At 43.0% G+C, this 20,315-nt stretch overlaps 1 protein-coding gene across 1 annotated transcript in view; it reads left to right on the forward strand.

Annotated features, from left to right (window-relative positions):
- fto (FTO alpha-ketoglutarate dependent dioxygenase) overlaps positions 1 to 20,315 on the forward strand; it is a 125,597-nt gene that overhangs the window by 22,699 nt on the left and 82,583 nt on the right. The window contains exons 4-9 of the mRNA XM_034220839.1: positions 963 to 1,040; positions 1,131 to 2,157; positions 4,868 to 4,993; positions 8,412 to 8,491; positions 9,123 to 9,266; positions 14,742 to 14,861. Of these exons, the coding sequence (XP_034076730.1) occupies positions 963 to 1,040; positions 1,131 to 2,157; positions 4,868 to 4,993; positions 8,412 to 8,491; positions 9,123 to 9,266; positions 14,742 to 14,861 (1,575 nt within the window). The remainder of the gene's footprint in view (positions 1 to 962; positions 1,041 to 1,130; positions 2,158 to 4,867; positions 4,994 to 8,411; positions 8,492 to 9,122; positions 9,267 to 14,741; positions 14,862 to 20,315) is intronic.

Consider the following 20,315-nt stretch of genomic DNA (forward strand, 5'->3'; position numbering starts at 1 on the left):
GGTCGGTTCTCCTTCAACCGCATAGTGGTTGAAGCACAGGCCATTCATGCAAAACTTTTAAAGATGTAAAAAGACAGTGGCATGTCGGTGACATTTCTCCTTCCCCTGCTGTGGAGACTCCATGCAGAGACTGTGTGTGCACCTGTGGGGAATGAATATGAGGTTCTAAAACCACAAACGCAACGCCTCCACCTACACATACCATCGCAGGGAGGGAAAATAGTTGTGAAATTTATTTGGGCATATATTTTTTATGCCAGTTGCCATTGGATTTACAGGTCGGAATGGAATGCATCCCAGTGAAAAGCACTTTGATCCCCCCACCAGGTTGACATTTTTATGGAGGGAGCGCTGTATGGCACAGGGCATCTTTTATAAGGTTGTGAGGAACCCCATGGCAGCCTTCACAAAATCATAAAAACGTGAGACGTCAATAAAAAGGACCAAGCACCATAGATGTCTCGGCTCAATCTGAGGGCAACGTTTGTTAAGATTAATTTAATAATTGTATTCCCAAATAGTTTGTTTGATTTTATGTGAGTCCTGCAGTTTGTTATTGTTAGCCCCTAAACTTCGGAGTGTAATATAACTCTGCTTTTCACACTTTTTGTTTCTATATATAAAGTGAGGCAGGGTGGGATGTATGGAAATGTTTTCACGTCAGCAAATACTATGTTCCCGCAAGTCAAAGATAATGTTTCCAGTACTTTAAAGCCAGACTGGGAGTGGCGGTATAACCAGACTCTGCCTTACTGTATGTACTGTATGTATGTACATGCCTATTAGACATTTGCCTCTCAAGCACTGCATACTTTTGTAAAAACGATCATCCCAGGAAGTACATTTAGTGCCTAATCAAAGCATTTGGGCGATGTATTACTCATATTTATTTCCATGAATTCAGTCGTATACATTTTGAACTGCTACTTATCAGCCTATTTACTGTGTGTTGTCTTCTACAGAGGCGGAGGCTTCTGCAGGAGTTGGGAAACAAGAAGATTCCCTTTCTCAGACCTCCCGATCGGGGCTATCAGCAACTGGTGAGCCTGCCACAAATAAGAATGATTCAGATTTCTTTTGTATGTTTCTGTACGTCATGATCCTGATGAGAAACGTCTTGTGTTTCCAAGTGGGACTCCAGTTACTCAGGCCTGGTTCTGAGGAGATCCTGCTCGGTGCCTGCTGAGCTCCATGTCCGGGTGCAGGCCGCTCTGCTCACCCTGAGGAGAAAGGGCTGCCTCCTGAGGGATTTGGTTCGCATCCGAGAGCGAGATGTATTCACCGCAGTTTCACGGACTCTTCTTGGTGAACCGGGCCACACCTACCGCTATCTGGACACACGGCTGTTTGCCATCCCCTGGCACAGCGAGGACCCTGAGGTTAAAGGACAAAACTGTTGCGACTCTGACTTGAGTGCGGCTTGCAAGGCATTGTGGGAGCTTAACACCTTCTTCAGTTCAGATGTGTCTCAGCGGAAGGAAGGGGACAGGCTAACACAGTGTTTGAAGGAGGAGGTGGAGGTCAAACTGAGCGATGAAGGGGACACAGGGTCTAAGAACAGTGAAGACTCCAAGAACAGTGAAGGAGGGGACTCGGAGTCCAAGCAGAGTGAGGAGGGGGAAACTGAGTCCAAGCACAGTGAGGAGTGGGACATTGAGTCGAAACACAGTGAAGAAGGCTGTTCTGGGTCAAAACAAGAAGGGGAATGGGAGACTAAGTCAAAACCCAGCAGTGAGGAAGGAGAGTCCTCTGAGGATAAACCAAGTGGAGTCTCAGCTTCAGAGCACAATGAAGGAAAATGTCCCAGCTTGGCCCCTAAGGCCCTCAGTGGCACACAGAATAAAGGTGTGGGACTCACGGCGCAGTGGAAACCTGTGGCCAAAATGAAGCACATCTCCTCCGATCACCACGTTGAGGACAGGGAGGAAGCAGCCAGCAGGCAGGGCTGTTCGCAGCCGAGTCCTCCGCCTGTATGCACCGGTCCCGTTAAGTTCAATGTCACGTTGCTTAACTACATGGACCCAGCAGCTATGAGCCAGCTCAAAGAAGAGCCTTACTATGGCATGGGGAAGATGGCAGTAGGCTGGCACCACGATGAGAACCTCATCAGTCACTCTCCAGTGGCTGTTTACAGCTATAACTGTCACAACGACAAAGGTAAGGGTCAAATCTAAAGTAGGTTACTTGTCGTTATTTTGCTAATTGGATACCAATTGTCGAGAGGTGGATTTTAAATCCAAAGTTTATCATGCCTTTTGCATGTTGTTTCAGAAATTAAGATATCTTTTTCTCTTCCACTTCAAAATCCCATCAACTTATCTCAGTTGCTTTATTGTAGATCAGATACAGCTAACCTTGTGTATTATGGCCCTACAGCGGCGCGGCAGCAGCTGTAGACATGGCCTCTGGTGAGGCAAGCATCAGATCCATCTATGTGATAGTGTCAGGGCATTATCAAATGTCATCACTGGCTTGCTGCTGACAGCCTTATCGCCGACCGTGCGTTGGGAGATCACAGACATTTGGATCTGAGCTCTTAACATGAGCTCAATGCCACAGTCTAACCAACAGGCCTTATCACAGACGCCGCATCTCATCTAAATCATTTCCCCAAGAAATGATCGATGTGCAATTATCTGATATGGAATAATGAGCCCTGCTTTGATAAGTGTTCCTAGACTGTACTGTATGGATGATACGATGGCTCCTAATTAAGGAATGTGCACTCTTTCAAGAGCTGATAGCGCTCGCTGATCCAAGTGATAGAGAATCTCAATGAGAGGAACTTTAGCTAGAGCAAATGCAAAGCTACCATGGAATCAAGATTACTTCCCAATTTGTCTGTCTTGTTTTACATTCCAGACTTAAATACAAAGCAAAACACATCCTTATTTTTATTGTAAAAACAATATTGTACACTTAATTGATAAAGCTCCTTTTTGGGAATTACATTTTTACAACACTAAATCATTCCTTGCACCCTCCAAAGGCTGAAGGAGGGTGATAAAGGTGCAGCTGTAGTTCAAGTGTTGCTAAGAATGGGAGCTCTACACAGTCTGTGTCTAGAAACGGTTCTTCTGCCATACAGTATATAACAGGTGAAATGCCAACCGCTCTGACATCCCACCCCACTTTACAGCTGGGCTTTCTTCATTGGTGTTTGTTAACCAGAAACACCTGCTACAGCGGTCTGTTTCAATGATTTGTTCTAGGCCATTTCAACTCTGACCCTGTGAACACGGGCTTCAAACACCATGGCGTAACACCTTGCAGTGCTTAGCAGCTCCAGACTTGAAAGAAACGTGTGTATAGAGCGCTGTGGTGCTGTATAGTGGCTGACGCAGAGGACTCCCAGAACTAGCTAATGAAATGATTACCTTGGGACATTTTTACAATAACTTGCTGTATCTTCCATTGTTCCTGAGACAAAGGTCCACATATGACACCTGCTTTCATTGGTAGACTGTTTGCTCCTTGAGCAGCCTCACCTTGTTTGTATGCTTCAGCTAGAGATTTGTTCAGAGTGTTTTTCCCAGCTGCGCTGATCCAAAGGAATCTGCCACGACTGAGCGTTTTCCGGCACGGAGGATGATATTCCCCCATTCCTGAGGCCTCGGGGAGTACTGTCATTAGCTGGCTCTCAGAGCACAATGGCTGGAAATTAAGTTACTATTTATCCGTGCTGAGCAAAGGAAAAGGCAGCTGTGGGGCAGAGAGGCCCGGAAAGACTTTAGTATTGATTTTGCTGAAGGGTGTTGGCCAGCCAAGCCAAATCTCGTTTTCTTAGTTTGCCGTGTAAGAATGGAAGGAGAGGGGAGGTGGTTACAGTGAATGGGTTCAGAAACTGGAATATCATAGGACTCCTGCTGTCCAATAACACACTCTCACACACTCACTAAACAACATCAAGGGCTTTTATCAAACTATTTCCTCTTGCACGGCATAATGACGGTATAACGATCCTGTGCTAACAGCCAATCTGACCACGGCAACACATATCATCTTTGCTCTGCTGTTAAGTGATTCTTACTTGCTGGAGACAAAGGCTTACATCTTACATCCTTTGTTTGGGAGCTATTGATTTAATCATTGCACTCCTTACTTTTTATTTAATTTTCCAGGGCATTATCATAGTGTTTTAGAACTGCATTACCTGGCCAGCACTTGTATTCGAGATGTAAAGTGTTTTAAACTAATATTGTGTTAAATAGCCTTCATTATATAGTGATATATATATATATATATCAGATTCTTTACTACTAAAAGTACTAATACCACACAAAAATACTCAATTTCAAGTAAAGGTACTGCATCAACAATGGTACTTAAGTATCAGAAAAATGTACTTAAAGTATTAGGAGTTAAATTACTCATTGCAGAAAAAACTAAAACATATAATATTTAAACATTTTTAAATATTTTAAAAGCAGCACTTCTTCACATTCTTGAAGCTGGAACTGTGAAATATTTTTAAATAAAAAACCTCTTAGCAAAATTGCTGCTGCATGTTCTGTTAAATATAATTGTGGATGGTTTAATCAATACCAAATAATCACATTTTATAATTATTTCCTAAGTATTGTGTGTCAAAATCTGTATTTGAAGAAGTAACCAGTAAATAAATCAAACAATAAGTGTAGTCATATCAAATAAAAATACTCTGGTCAAATTTAAGTACATAACTTGAGTACATGAGCTTTGTTACTTTCCACCCCTGGATAAATGCTACCCCTAGAAAATGTGAGGACTTCACTTTTCCACTTAGCTGAAGTCACGCTGGGTGAAACTGTCAACCCAAAGGCCTGAAACGTGAATATAAATGTGAAATGCAAATGTTACAGTGAGTCTGGCTGTGTGTGACTGACAGGTGAGAGCAGTGAGGGAGGCAGCGAGGAGCGGCCATGCTGGAGGATCGGGCTGAAGGTAGCCTGGGACATCCACACACCTGGCCTGACACTGCCGCTGGAGTCTGGAGACTGCTACTACATGAGAGGTACTGAATCTCCTCCACACACACGGACATACACACATGTAAACACGTCGCTCTCACAACTATGTCCGACTTTGGAGGAAGGAACACTTTTATTACCCTGTGTTTTAGTGTTTCTTGTCCCAGATGACCCATGTGAGCAGGATACTCTTCACTCACACACTCTTCTGGAGAAGTGGAGCTGTGTGTGTGTGTGTGTGTATATGTGTGTGTGTGGCAGGGGGGAGAAACTTGGCCTGAACACAGAGCTTTAAGGTTCCATGAAATTGTGTGCATTAGAGAGGTTAGAGAAACCAAATGTTATGTTTTGAAGTCCTGTGACCCACTACCGACTATGTCTCTATGGAGACGCCAGCCAGCGGGCCACAGGGGTGTAAATCACAGCTTAATGCTCTGGGCTGCAGCGGACACCTCCACCCTCCTCTCTCTGGGCCCTCCTGAGCTTTCTCATATTCTCCGAGTGTGAGGACGTGTATCCATGTCGCAGCAGGAGCTTGTGTTTGGATGTAGAAGAAATTAGGGCCTCTGGTTCAAATGAACACTATAATGTTTTAAAGGCACTCCGATTTCATTAGGATATAAAGATAGACATGCAGTACACTCTTGAGTCAATATTACGGTATCAGCTGGATACATTACTGTTTTAAAAAATAAAACAATCTGTGATTTATTTATGTAATTTGCCATTTAAATCGAATTAATTAAATATTTTAGCTGATAATGATCAGCCTGAATGCCATATCTGTCTATGGTTTCTATTTAAAAAATGACAGGACTGTAAGTTTTCTGTATGTTTGATAATATTTGTATTTGACCTAGTGATTAAAGAGATTTTCTTGTGATTAAAGGATTATTATTTTGATCCTACCAACAGTAAATACTTATATCAATCTAGTTCACAATCACACATGCTTTCAGTGTTTTTTCTATGAAGACGCTGAAACCCTTCCTGTGTACTTTAAAATCATAAATACATTGCTAAGATTTACAGCTGCGTTCCGCTCAGAACAAAGTTAGGAGTCAAGTATGAGACTGACTTGACCTACTGTACAGGCATATATCAATTTTGGAGGAGATACGCTGTATTTTAAGCTTTCTTTTTTGTATTTCTTTTATGTTTTTGTTAGGTTAGGTACGAGGCCCATTCTACAACATCAAAACAGAAAACCAAACTACAAAATGTGCATTTACTCAAGAAGTGAATTTGGTTACCGAGAAGAGATTTTCTAAACAATATTTAGCCTCTATTTCACTATTTTTCTATGGATGTGCCTTCACTGTTTTCCTAGGTAGGACGTCACATGGGAACTTATGGAACAAAAACCTTGACAAATGAAAAAGAGGACTGATTTAATTTTTTTATTTCAGTATGGATACATCATATATCAACTCATGTAGGCAGACAAAGGCTGTGATATAAGTAATTGTTTCTAGATTAATTGCTACAACATCTTCTGCTCTTTTTATAGCATCATGGTAATATGTTAAATCCAAACATGTTTTTGTTTAACAATCTATTTTGACCTCCATCCGTAAGCACAAAGCTTACATCTAATCACAATCTAAAACATCTTTCTCACTGAATATTAAATTACTTATCCACCGTATCTCCGTTATGTCTAAGTGATCTTTTTACAAGTAAGGAATAGGAAGGTTTTAATGAATTCCTGAAGTTGACTCTTTGAAGCTGCTGTGTTTTCATCTGAGAGCAGCGATGTCTGTACCTAATATTCAGCCTGACAGGGCTTGAAGCCGACCTCCTTTAGCTGCATAAGATTTACAATAGAACAGTCAGTTTCAGGCCAGCCATGATAATAGAGTGATGGGCTGTTGTGCAGACCACTCTAATGGGACTTGACTGTCGCGGATCAGTGGGGATTTATGCTCCACTTGGTGAGTACGCCCTTGAGAGGCCAACTGCTGCACCACGATAGCAGCTCACACAGTCCTTGGCTGTCTGTCGCTTTGTCGGTCCACCTGAATTAAATACTTGGCACAACATATGCACGCACCTATAAACTCACATGCACAAAAACACACACTCTGCTTATTGTAGAAAGCACATGCCCTCCCTATCCTGTTTCCACATCACTGACAGCCACCACTGAACCATGTGTTCAAATATATTGTACCAGCGTTTGAGTGACATACACCATACGATAGACGTTTCGCGGTATTAAAAGAAAATACAACGTTGTACAACCACAGACACCATAATGTCTTTTCAGCACCATTTGTCGCCGGCTGGCCCTTTTGAACGGCTAATGTCTAAGCTGCTGGAGGCAAATTGAATCACCATCATTTCCACCCAAATGGAATTTCAGTGGTTAAAAAAACAATGCAAGTCTTGACACCGGGCCTGTTCAATAATCAGATTTCCTGCTCCCAATGCACAGGGGGACTGGAGAAAAAGAGTTGACCCAATATATTTAAAAGCCTGCTTCCTGGAAAAGGAGGACAAGTGGCAGCAGGCGCAGGGGTTGAAAGAAAGATAAATATTTATTACTGTTATCGAGTTTGCCTCTACTCCCTCCTGATCCCCACTGACGCATCAGACGCGCCAAGAAAAGAGCAGATTGATGGAGATAATTTGTTATTGGATATAAACAGTTTTAAAGACGCAGAGTAATTCTGCCCAGAGACCTAATCCCTCACAATCTCATCAGGATGAAGAAAACACCGGCAAGTTGTTTTGTTTGTCACCATTTTTTTCCCCCTCCTACCAAACAATAATATCTTCCTCCCAAAGCATTTGGCTGTTTGACTTTCAAATCACAGGCATTAGCCAGTGTACTCTTGCTCAAGGCGGGTGTAAATATGCACATGTGCTGTGACTGACAGCTCTGTCATGGCTAAATTAATTATTGGTATGAGGCAAATAATGGCAGAGCTGCGAAACATCTATTCACACAAAGAAACACATGGAGGGATACACAGGAAACAGCAGTAAGGCCTCTTTGTAAAGCTCCTGTGATATTGGACAAATGTTTGTTGGTGTGCCTCTTCCATCTTGACAGATTGAGTGCGATCTGGTTTTGTTTGGTAATTAAAATTATAGTACAATGCCGCTCATTCTATTTGATTGGGAGCTGGACCGAGCGCAGTCTGTCTGAGCGAACAAGATGATTTAGTTGTCATGTTTCTCTACGCCTTGCTTTTCATCTGTTTTTCTTTTGTAATCAGTTCTTTTGCCTTTTGATGAGCTGCTTTATTCCTGATTATAATTAATTAAAAACACAAGATCACAACATGACAACTTATTTCATTCCGCAGTGCCTTTGTGCTCTACAATGTTTTATTAAAGAGTCTGATGGATGAATATTCTCTTCTTTCCCAGGCTGTGCTCTCGTTTGATATTGATGAGTGTTGTGGGTATTGTAAGCATGTTCTGATAGATTTGATCTTTTCCTTTGTTCCTCAGATGACCTGAACAGCACCCATCAGCACTGTGTGCTCGCTGGGGAGAGCGCACGCTTCAGCTCCACACACAGAGTGGCCGAGGTGAGGAGCCAACAATCCTAAAATGGGAATAAAAAACGTTTCAAATTGTAGTAGAAATGCTGTATAGTATGCCATGTATATGTTTCAGTAAGAACTCCTGCTAGTACTTACACGCTATATTAGAGAAAGTCTGTATATAATGAAAACTTTAAACACTGTCTGATAAATGTTGAAGAAATCAAATGGAAGGTTTCTGTGTAATAGGCAAATTAACAGTGTATAAATGGTCATCCAATCGAAGGGTTGGTGGTTCGACCCCTGTCAACATGTTGAAGTGCCCAAGTGGCAGGATAGAGAACCCCACATTGCTCCTGAAGGCATGGATAAAGGTGTTTCTGATATCCATAGAAGTCTTTGTAAGTTACTGTTGATAAAAACAGTAGGTCAATTAAGTTTAATAAAAAAATGGTTGGAAATAAAGTTTGCCTAAATCATCCACTGACACCAATAACTGAAGAACAAACGCAACAAATCAATTGCATATGCAGTACATAGCTTATGACAAAATGAAAAGAATATGTATTTTTGAAAACAAAATAAACGTGGAATACAATGGATTAATGGATAGTTAGTCTGTTGATTGACAGACCTTAATATGTGTGTAACTATGGGTCCCTGCCTCTCCTGCCAGTGCTCCAGTGGGACCCTGACCTACATCCAGTCTCGGTGTGAAGAGGCGCTGTCCAACCTGCGCACTGACCTGGAGACCGGCTCCCACAGCCTGCTGGCCCTGCTGCCCACCACGCTGAAGCACTGTGAGGAGATCCACAATGAGGTGGGGACATGGCGATGAGTGCACCTGCATTTACACGTGTGTTATCATGTGCGTTTGGGTATTTAGGTTATATTTTTGGTCTAGTGAGCAGCATCCCATGTTGACAACGTGTGATCATAGACCTACCCTAGCCCTAACCGTAACCCTAAAAACTAAACGCCATTTCAACAAATACCCTCAGCATTACTGTGTGGCCAAACATGATCAATGGAATTTATTTGCGGATACATGCAGTATACTACATACACCTGGTCTACATTTCCTCTACATCATGGGACTAACAGAGCAATGTGTTTGTCCTCTGATAGCGGGTTAAAACTCTGTAAACATCACAATATGAGCTTGCCAGCTTTCTACCTTGTTACCTTGTTGTTTCTGCTCAGGGAAATGCCTCCAATATGAAATCCAGGTTGTTCTCATTTGTCTTGGCCTGTGATGGATTGTGAGGCAATAGCCTCTCCATATGTTATCTAAAGATGGAGTCATGCCCCGCTCCCCTCGCTAACCCCTTTTCACACACAAGGAGTGATGCTGGCTTGGGGTATTGAGGGACAGAGCGAGGTCAAAGAAGAGGGACATGAGGGGGCCGCCTGCAGAGCCACGAGCCCCCTGTGCTAGCTTGCCCGCGGGCCAACAGTTAATATAGCACTTCACCTCTCCCCCTTTACACCCCTGGCCCCAAAGCACACATCCTAGCCGACGTTAGCACCCAAGACCCTCAGCGGGACGCCATGACAGATGAGTCTGACGTAAGGTTGTTTAAAGGTTGTCGACAATATTAATTATTCAGCTCTGCCAAACAATGGGGCTGTCTTTGTTAGGAGGAGCTCTGCGCTAGTTGAACTAGCAACACCTGCTAGTTTGCCGCATAGCGCCACAGGATTAGCAAGCATAAGCCCCCACCAGCAGGGCAAATCAGGTTTATTTAGGAAAACAGTATGCTATTTATAAAAAGCAGGTGTGTATGTGTGAATGTTTAAGGAAGGAGGGGGGGCTCTCGCGGGCTACACCCTACCCTCACTCACAATGATAGATGTGGCCATTTGTTTGGAGTTGCCCACGAGAGCAGAACACCCACTTATATGATGTATTGTTGGTGGGGTTATTTATGATGGCGGCCCACTTTGGTGCTTGGCGGGTGCATATTGCGCAGGTCGTGTTTGACATGGATGACCGGGGAGAGAACAAGCCTGAGACGTGCTGGCAGTCTGACCCGAGCAGTGCCTTATGGGCCTTTTCTTAAAAAGTGCTAAACAGCAAGCTAGCACGGGTTGACATGCCACGGATATATTGTGCAATGTGGTGCAACGAGGGGGGGGATTGGAGGTTGACACTTGTCAGAAGACGTGGGTGGGTCTGACGATGATGAAGCAGAGCGTCTGCCATCTGAGAATGAGTGTTCAGGGATGGGGCGGGATGTCGAGTTGAAGTAAGGGTTGATGGGAGACAGAAATGAAGAAAACCGAAGTTCCCACCTGTTTGTTAAGCTCGGTCCCTCTCGCTGTCTCGTTTTAATCTTTCCTCCTGTCTTAGGTGGCGGAGGGGGTAGTCGAACATAGCATCGCCACACGGCCCCCGTGTGCATGTTTGGCTTTGAAATGCTAATCCCAGATGCAAACGTCTTGTCTCATTTAAAGCCACTGTGTCACTTCCCAGGTGGGTGTGTGACAGAGTGCCCTCAGGGACCCCCTCTAATGATGCTAGTCCCCCCACAGTAAATATTGGAGGGAGGGACAAGGTTTCCCCACATGTTCTGGCAGAAAGTAAACTGTGTGGAAGCAGGTGTGTGTGACCTTCCAGTGTCCTGCTTTGAGGGCAGAAATGTCTCCACAGGCTCTAGGTGTTCGCTTGGCTTTCAAACACCTCTCTTTCGGGCCTTATGCTGGCAATATCATTGTAATCTTTCAAATCACCTCTCAAAACACATTTCTGCCAGCAGATCTGTGCAGCGTGTAGTTTGAAATTGTGTGTCCTTTTGTGTTTACCAGTTGTATAACCCTTTAAAACGGTTTTCATTTATGTGAGACATTTATACTTTTGATTTTAAGAGTTCCTTTATTGTTTTGAATCTCTGGGTAGCTCAAAAGGGATAAAATGTGTTTCTCTTTCTGAGCTCAACAAATGTTGTTGCGTTTTTTAAGTGTGTGATTGATTAAACTGTTATTTAATGACACTAGTCACATTGAGATTTAGGTGTTTTTCTCCAGTGGCAGCTAAGACAGGAAGACCACTTTTAGCAATTTTTAAGGCCAGAGACGTCCAAAAAAACGCTACTATTTTATGGACAAAGAAAGAAATGGAAATGTACAGCAATATGTGCATGTACAGTGTAACCTAGCTTGTGTGTGATGAGTGTTAAATGCGTGTCTGCTTGCTCACAGAGGCCTGGTGGCACCAGTCCTCCTGGCTGATGTGTGAGGAGGCCGGGAAAGGTAAACAGAGGACGGCAGAGTGGGATCGATCCCACTCTCACCAGCTCCCACCTCTGGGCCATGGCCCGGAAATTGATTGGACCCGCTCAGGGAATACCATGAAGGTGTTAAAAAAAAAAAAAACGTGCCTCATTAAATGGGAAAACAGGGAGCTACTTGGCTCTAACTCCAGAGCCTCCACGGTGGGCGGACAGTCGACTAATGTGGGGCTAATGTGTAGTTAGTGTGTCCATCACCTGGAGAGATGACAGCGACTGCCGCAGGGGAGCCACTAGCTCCCCTCTCGCTCCCCCATGTCGTCTCAGAGAAAAACTAGCCCTAACAACCACTCTCTCTTTCGCACAAGTTTCGATCTGTCTGCCTGGAAAGGTGGCATTTAGTCCGAGTTCCCCTCTTGGTAACTCTCAGCTGGGCGGCTGGACTCCAAATGCCACATAGCCGGCGCTCCTCAGTCGCTTCAGATGGCCGGCTTTGTGGCGGCAACTGGCCTGCACAGTGGGGGCCGGGCAGCCATGTCGGCTCAAAGTGGAGACACAGGTTGGTTTCTTCTCCATAAAGGACAGGCAGACAATCAGAGAGATGGAAGGAGAGACTGACATAGAGGAAAGGATGTCCGATATCGGCGCTTGGCGGCTTTGTTGTGTGTTAGTGATCGAAGGGGAGTGGATTTGGGGAGTGTTGAGGGGAACATAAAGGATGACATTTCTTTGAAGGGTAGGGTTGTATGGAGTGACTGAGAGGCTGCTGAGCAGTGCCACTGGCTGTGTATCCTCGCTGACATGCCCCAGTCCTTGCATGTCATCCCCGCTGTGATCAGAGCCTTTTGGAAGCAAATGGCAGGATGATTCCATGCACAGCTTCTATCCAACGCACACCTTACTCAAGTTGTTTGTGCACATAATTCTTGCCCTTTGTTTGAACTTTCTACAGGGGCAAGATCGTAGGGACTTGATTCATAACACAGAGCTATGACAACATGCATTCATTTCAGCAAGAAAGGATGTCGGGAGAGTTGTAGCGTTTTAAAATGCGTTCACCACAACACTTTTGCAAAGTTCTGAAGCTTTGTGACCGTTTGAGAAGCAATTCTGACGGAGTAAACTCATACAATGTTGACAATAGACCTGCTACCATAGAATTTGCTCAAATACGTAATAACATTGTCTTTTGGAAGTAAATTTGATGCTACCCAAGATGTATTTGCTGTTAATCTGTTATCCCCATGATGGATGATCAAATCAAATCAAGTTTTATTTATATAGCACATTTATAAACGATTTTTGGTCGAGCCAAAGTGCCGTACATATAATAAAAATAGCCTACAGTAGAGACACTTTACAGCAAATACAACAGCACAGATTGTTCAGAATATCAGTATGAGAAAAACGACACCCTCTATCCTTAGACTATGATGGATGCCACGCTCAATAGAGACCTATATTTGCTCATGTCATTGACACTATTTACTTTTTTACCTAAACAAAGAAGACAAAGAAGTGATATGTTTCATGGTACCCAAAAAAACGAGCTAATGCTAATTTATTACGTTATTCGTAAGATACAGGGTTAAATGAGTGTGGCTTTACACAAGCACCTTTCCCATTGGAATTAGACTTGTTAGGTATAATTCACGTGCTTTAACCGTGTTGCCACTATGTGAGTGCGGCTCTAAGACGGGCCTGTTGACGGGCTAATGCTCTGTTAGAAGAACAATAAACTAAATAGTTTTCAGAAAAGGAACAATAGCTCTCTCTGTCCTATTTGATATGCGACTCCTTTGCATGCAGCGACTTTTTGTGTCGTACAGTTGTCGGCGTCAAAATGAAATGGAGCGCGCATTGTTTTCGCTGGATGATTCTTTGTAGGACGTTTTGGGGGAGGGCAACTCGCAGCGTCTCGCGTCTACGTTGGCGGCAATTGGGGCAATCTTTGACACGCACATTGGAAATTGTATGCACAGACGTTAACAAAGCCACTCACACACCTATGTAGACAGATACGCTGCTGCACATAGGTACAAACGCACAAACAGGCACATGGAAAGACACACTTAGAAATAGATAGGCTACACCTGGCTACATGAAACATCCTTGCAAGGATTAAATCAGCACTTCAAAAGAGCAGGAAACAAAAACACTCCAGCGGAGGAGAGGGAAGAGGCTCGGCAGCCGAGACTGTCATCTCCAGACGGAGCGAGGGAGTGGGAGAGGAGGAGGGGAAGGAGGGAGGAGGGTGGAGTTTTCAGGTGTGCTGACTGGGAGGTGTGTGTGTGTTTGTGTGTGTGTGTGTGTAGACATTTATATGTGTGTGATGAACTGTGGGTCTGTTTTCTGTTTGGTAAGGGTGTGATTGTATTTTACCGATTGTATTATTGGTAAAACAATGTACACATTTAATTAAAAAAACATTTCTTGACTTTCTTGTTCCTTTCTGCCCATGAACTGAATGAGTTAATGTTATGGAAGATATGCAGCAATTCAAGTCAATGTATATATTTCCAAGGGAAAATGTAATTTCCCGCATGCCAAACATCATATACAAGGGACGTAATTTCTCATTGAGAAAATCTTACATCTTGGAAAATACAACATTCATTCCATTTTATTTAAAAATATATATATTTACCTTGACAAAAAATGTGTCTTTATATTATATTTAACTATGATAGCGAACATTAGAATATTTCAATAAGAGATCAGATTGAAAATTACATTAAAACATGCAAGGTTATATTTGACTGCAGGTCAGGAGGTTGTGCTGCTTCCACGGATTAAATCTTAAAATGACTAAATAATAATTATAATATATGTTTTATATAATTCGTCAAACTTTATAAACCATTTTGATTTTAAACTGTCAAATATTGGCAGTTCTCAATGCATTTGTAAAAGACATGTCAAAAACTATAAAATTCCCTATTTACTTTAAAAAAAAAAAAATGATTATTTTAATATTTATAATATCAGGATTTGATGTCAAATATTTATTCTATTTTCTCCGTGTGTGTGTGTGTGTGTGTGTGTGTGTGTGTGTGTGTGTGCAGGTGGAGTTCGAGTGGCTGCGGCAGTACTGGTTTCAGGGCCGGCGCTTCGCCCGCTTCTGCAGCTGGTGGACCGGACCGATGGAGCAGCTGGAGAAGGACTGGAAGCTGATGGAGACGATGGTGAGGCCGCTCACACACACACACACACACACACACACACACACACACACACACACACACACACACACACACACACACACAACACACACACACACACACACACACACACACCACACACACACACACACACACACACACACTGCAGGTCACACTGCAGCCTCACCTTCATGCTTCTTCAGTGCCACACACATCACTTCACTTCAATGTGTTTCCATTTTATTGTGTACCAGCAAACTTTTTTTTTTTCTCAGTTCAGGTTTACAGAAACACTTCTCTCAGTTTTGGGTTGCCATTCCTGAAAATAGGAACAGTTTTTTTAAATCCTGTTTCATATGAGAATTTAGAGACATGTCTATTGACCCATATTTCTTTATATTATATTTTAGAAGTCAATATTTAGTATTTTTTTAAAACAGACAAAATGTATACTAAAACAATGAATAATAATCTTAAATCTTAACCGGATAATATTCTAATAATATAAAAACAAATACATACAAATAATAATAAAACCATATTATAAAGATGATAATAATACAAATCCCACGTCTGCTAATCATTATACTGAGCAAATAGATATGAAAAAAACATATCATTGTATTATAAATGTATCTCAAAATCTTATAAGCAGCTCTATGACTACAGCAGGCACTGTGTCATTTCATAATAAGGCTTTCCCCCGCTCTAAACGCTCAACATGCCTCTGCTTGTGCTTCTTATACAAACTACACAAGTGAATCGCTGTCCAATAATGCGCCTCGCAAGGAAGGGAGTGTTTAAAACGACATGATGGATCGCCCAACTTCTCACCACGCTGCATTATTAAGGATGTGTCATGTGTTTAATTGTTGCCTCACATAAGTTTTATTAGAGAGGAGCGTGGGCACGCAGCTATTAGATAGACACCACAGTAAAGGATTCACTTAGTAATGTCAGACTCATAATTAAGTCACCTTAGTCACAGGCCTTTGCAGTAGAAACGTGCCACACACACGCACACACAGACGCACGCACACGCACACGCACACGCACACACACTATACTGGAGATACAATGGCTCACCAACACACTCTCCCTCCTCACACCTGATGCAGTCAATTCAATTCAAATAGCTTTATTGGCATGACCATGACAAACAGTATTGCCAGAGCTTTGTACAATCCTTTGAAATGTACTGTTAAGTTTATAAATATGTTTGAGCTAATGCAAGAATAACGAGAACTAGACAATTCATTAAAAAAACAATACAACAGAAAAAGTTAAGTTGAGTTATAGATGAATGTGCAGGGTAAAGCTCAGTCAATTCATCCACTACATGTATAAGAAAATGAAGCGACGTGAGATGTGAGACCTGGTGTATCAGATGCAGTCCGTGTCTCAAAGCTCGCTTTCAAACAGTGTGTGTTTTCATGTCTGTACGTGTGTGTTTAAAACGCAGACGGCAGAAGCAGCAGGGGGCACTCTTGTATCACTGAAGCAGGGAGCGACAGAGCCGTGCTCCTCTTTTCCTCTCTGCTCCCTCTCTCTCTCCTCCGCTCTCTGTGTCTCCTAATGTCTCTCGCCCTCTCCTCCTGTCTCTGGGAGCTCTGTCTCTGTCAGTGTCGAGCGCTGAGCAGTAATCACATCTAATGCTCAGGCGGGGATAAAGACAGGGGCTGGAGGAGAACAGTGCTGCTGCTTAACTCATAGTCTCTCTCTCTCTCTCTCTCTCTCTCTCTCTCTCTCTCTCTCTCTCTCTCTCTCTCTCTCTCTCAGTTAGTGGAACAGCCTGGCACAGGGAGGGGGGTGGAGGGGTTCGTAGACAGGGGCTAAACTCATCTAGAGCTCCACCTCCGGGCCCAGATGAAGTGTGTGATTTGGACCTGTATTTAGAAAAGGGCATCAGTGAAATGTGAGGTCTTTCTCTCCCTCTGTTGCCGTGTCTCCATCACTCTCAAACGGGCAGGCAAACCGTGTCCAGTGTGTGTGTGTGTGTATGTGTGTGTGTGTCACATGTGGATTCCCGTCATGCAGTAGAAACTTAACTTCCGATTTTTTCACAATACAGCCAAAAAAATGTGAGCCACTTTTGTTTATAAACTAGTAAAAGAAGAAATGTCTTAATATATATTTTGAATGCAATTAGTTCTACTATTTTTTTAATACTGTTTATAGCTCAAATAACTCTTTATCTCACGGTGTAAATGATTTCATTTGATCACATAGTGTCACATCACACAAAAGCAAGTTTATCGTCTGAAGAAAATCATATTGAACCTTCGCAAAAATAACAAGCTGGCGAATGCCTAAATGTAATCACTCTCTATTGTGATGAAAGACAACATTATTGCGCTCGCAAGCAATATTTACATACATGCATCGACCTCTGATATGCTGATGAAAAGCACTTTATAGATGTGACTTATAGATTTTCCTTTTGCAGGTTTCGATAGCTGTGGCTTTCCTGCAGTAAGATTAAAACACATTCCTCTAAATTACCTTGAGTTATTTAAATGACGCCGGTCCCCCCCCTACATTCCTTTATTGCATATATTTTACATTTTGAAGCTTGCAATTGACAGTATAGTGTAATTTAGTGATATGCGAGTGACCTACTGCGTGCAGATTTATTTATTTTCCCTTCTTGCCTGCAGAGTGTATTTTAATACGGCATTATTTTCGTCAAATCTGATATCACCACGGGTGTTTTAAAATAACAAATATATGTCTCTTTAAATAGGGTTTATAAATTGATACTGTTGTTTTATTCTCCGCGCTGTAGCAATAAAACAGCCGATTGTTTTATCCTGCTAAAATAGTAATACAAACAGCCAGCCTTCCTCTCTTTATTGTCATATTTAGCACACAGTGTTGCGGGATGCGCTGGGCTGTGTATGCGTTTGTTAGTGTGTATGAAGAATATTGCAATATGTGGGGGGGGGGACCGGCTCCTGCTTATGGATACTGTCTCTCCCTGGGGCTCCCTCTCTGCTCCTCAGCCTGTTGTCATGCAAATGCTCTCCCTTCCATTTGAATGACATTCTGATAAAATACATAAATAAATAAATAAAGAAACCCGACACAAAACAAGTCCACTCTCTTGCTCGCCTCTTTTAGGGAACCTCATGAATTTTTGTTCTTGACGGAAACAAAGGGACGTGCTGTGAAACTTTGTGTATAGGTATTTGAATGTACAGCAAAGTGTGGGGGTTAGTGTATATAAGGTAAAGGTTGTGTCTGGAGAAAAAGCGACATTAATTCAAAGGCTTCACGTCCCCCTGTGATCCAGGGTGCTGAAGTCCGTTTAGACCCGCCTCGCTCGCAGCCTCCCGTTCCCTCAGGACGCTGCTATCATGGCTATCACACAAAAGTGACATTTCCTTAAACTAGCAACAATGAATAGTTTCCGTCTGACTGACAATAGACAGAGAGTCTTGGCTTTATGCAGAATATTTTAAATACCGGTGTGGTATTTTTTATCTTTCCTCTTTTCTCTGTGGGGGAGAAGCGACAGCTCCTAGCCCATCTCCCCTTCTTTCTCGTGTGTGTGTGTGTTGTGTGTGTGTGTGTGTGTGTGTGTGTGTGTGTGTGTGTGTGTGTGTGTGTGTGTGTGTGTGGGTGTGTGTGTGTGTGTGTGTGTGTGTGTGTGTGTGTGTGTGTGTGTGTGTGTGTGTGTGTGTGTGTGTGTGGTGTGTGTGTGTGTGTGTGGTGTGTGTGTGTGTGTGTGTGTGTGTGGTGTGTGTAGTGTGTGTGTGTGTGTGTGTGTGTGTGTGTGTGGTGTGTGTGTGTGTGTGTGTGTGTGTGTGTGTGTGTGTGTGTGTGTGTGTGTGTGTGTGTGTGTGTGTTGTGTGTGTGTGTGTGTTGTGTGTGTGTGTGTGTGTGTGTGTTGCTGTGTGTGTGTGTGTGTGCCCTTGATGTTAATGTATGCGCTTGGCATGACTTTAATTGATTTAGCAGCTCTGCTTGCACAGTACAGCTTTTTCCCTAATTTGTCACTTTCCTGACTTCTGTGGCTGCTCATCTCACAACTTCAAAAGCCACCGCGGGAAGCAAAAACACTCGTCCTCTCCCTCTCTCCCCCTCTTTATGTTCTTCCTTTCTCTTGTTCTCTCCCGCTCCTGCTATCTCGCCACATCTCTGTCTCCTTCTCACACTTTCTCCCTCATTTGACAGGAGAACGAGCCTAGATGGAAATCTTTTCAACACATATCAAGGAAATTAATCTACTTTCATAATAAATGGGATCCACTCAGTTGAATACATTTGTATACTTCAAGATGTACAAAACAGGAAGTGGTATCGGGGCCATGTCTTCCTCTACTCCCTTCACCCAGCCTGTCACTCCCTGTTTTCACATGGTTTGGTCACGCATGCATATCTGCTGTATATATTTTTTTCTCCCTCATTGTGTGACAAAATGTACCTCGTCTGATTTGTAATAGACGCTGACTTTTGTGTGGGAATGGGCTTAGTGACCATATCATATCCCCCCCCCCCCTCTTTAATAGCTGTCTTCGGATACATTGCGGGCCGCTGAGGAGGGTTGCACTACAATCACACACAGCGTGGCCCCTTCGCCATCGATAGCTGATTAGGTTATTGACCTAGCGTGTGGAGGGTCTGCGCTGCGGAGTGGGTCGGGGAGGGAATGTACTGAGCTATAGAGACAGAGGGGGAGGAGGTAAAATAAAGAGAGAGGGCTTGTGTGTGTTGGGGAGGAAGGGTGGGGGGTCAATGTAAATGTTATTGCTGTGTGAGCTCATTTGATCAAAGTCCTGGAAAGGTTAAGCGAATCCAATCTGGTTTTGTATGGCAGAGTGGAGACACAGGCGCTGGGGAAGAAACCCCCAGGACGGAGAATGGATTATCATATTGGCGCTGGAGTAGCAGGGGCCTCCGATGGACAGTTTACCCTGCCCGTAATGCGTTTAGACAGCAATTGGCCTTAATAACCTTTATTGACTTCAGCGGGTCAGTGCCAAGAATCTAATTATCAAAGTGTATCAATTTCATTGGAGTTTAGAGTTGCACCGCTCAAAATAATTATTTTAAGGTCGGGCCGGGGCAATTAATCCCCTCTCCACTTATTTGATGGCTTTGTAAAACATTATAAATGTTATGGTTTCTGTTGTGCGTTTCACCGTAAATTATTCGAGGTAGCAATTTTTTGTAATGCATTATTTGGAGAGCTGCTTCGGGAGAGAAGAAAGCCAGCGTATTTCCAAAGCCATAGGCCAGAGCTGAATCGAGGTGCAGATGTTTACCAGCTCTCATTTTTCTCCTTCGCTCGCCGGTTTACTTTTATACCCACTTTATATGCACACATGGAACCCAGATTAATTATAAGTGTGAACTAAGCAGTAAAGTGTTTAAAGACCATTTATATTGCTCATTACGAAGCCATTTATTATCTCTTATATTAAATCACAGTGTGTTTATGCATCATATTGTTTTGCTTTTTAAGCTCTACACTGT

Source organism: Gymnodraco acuticeps, unplaced genomic scaffold (genome assembly GCF_902827175.1).
Source record: "Gymnodraco acuticeps unplaced genomic scaffold, fGymAcu1.1, whole genome shotgun sequence".
Classification (NCBI taxonomy): domain Eukaryota; kingdom Metazoa; phylum Chordata; class Actinopteri; order Perciformes; family Bathydraconidae; genus Gymnodraco; species Gymnodraco acuticeps.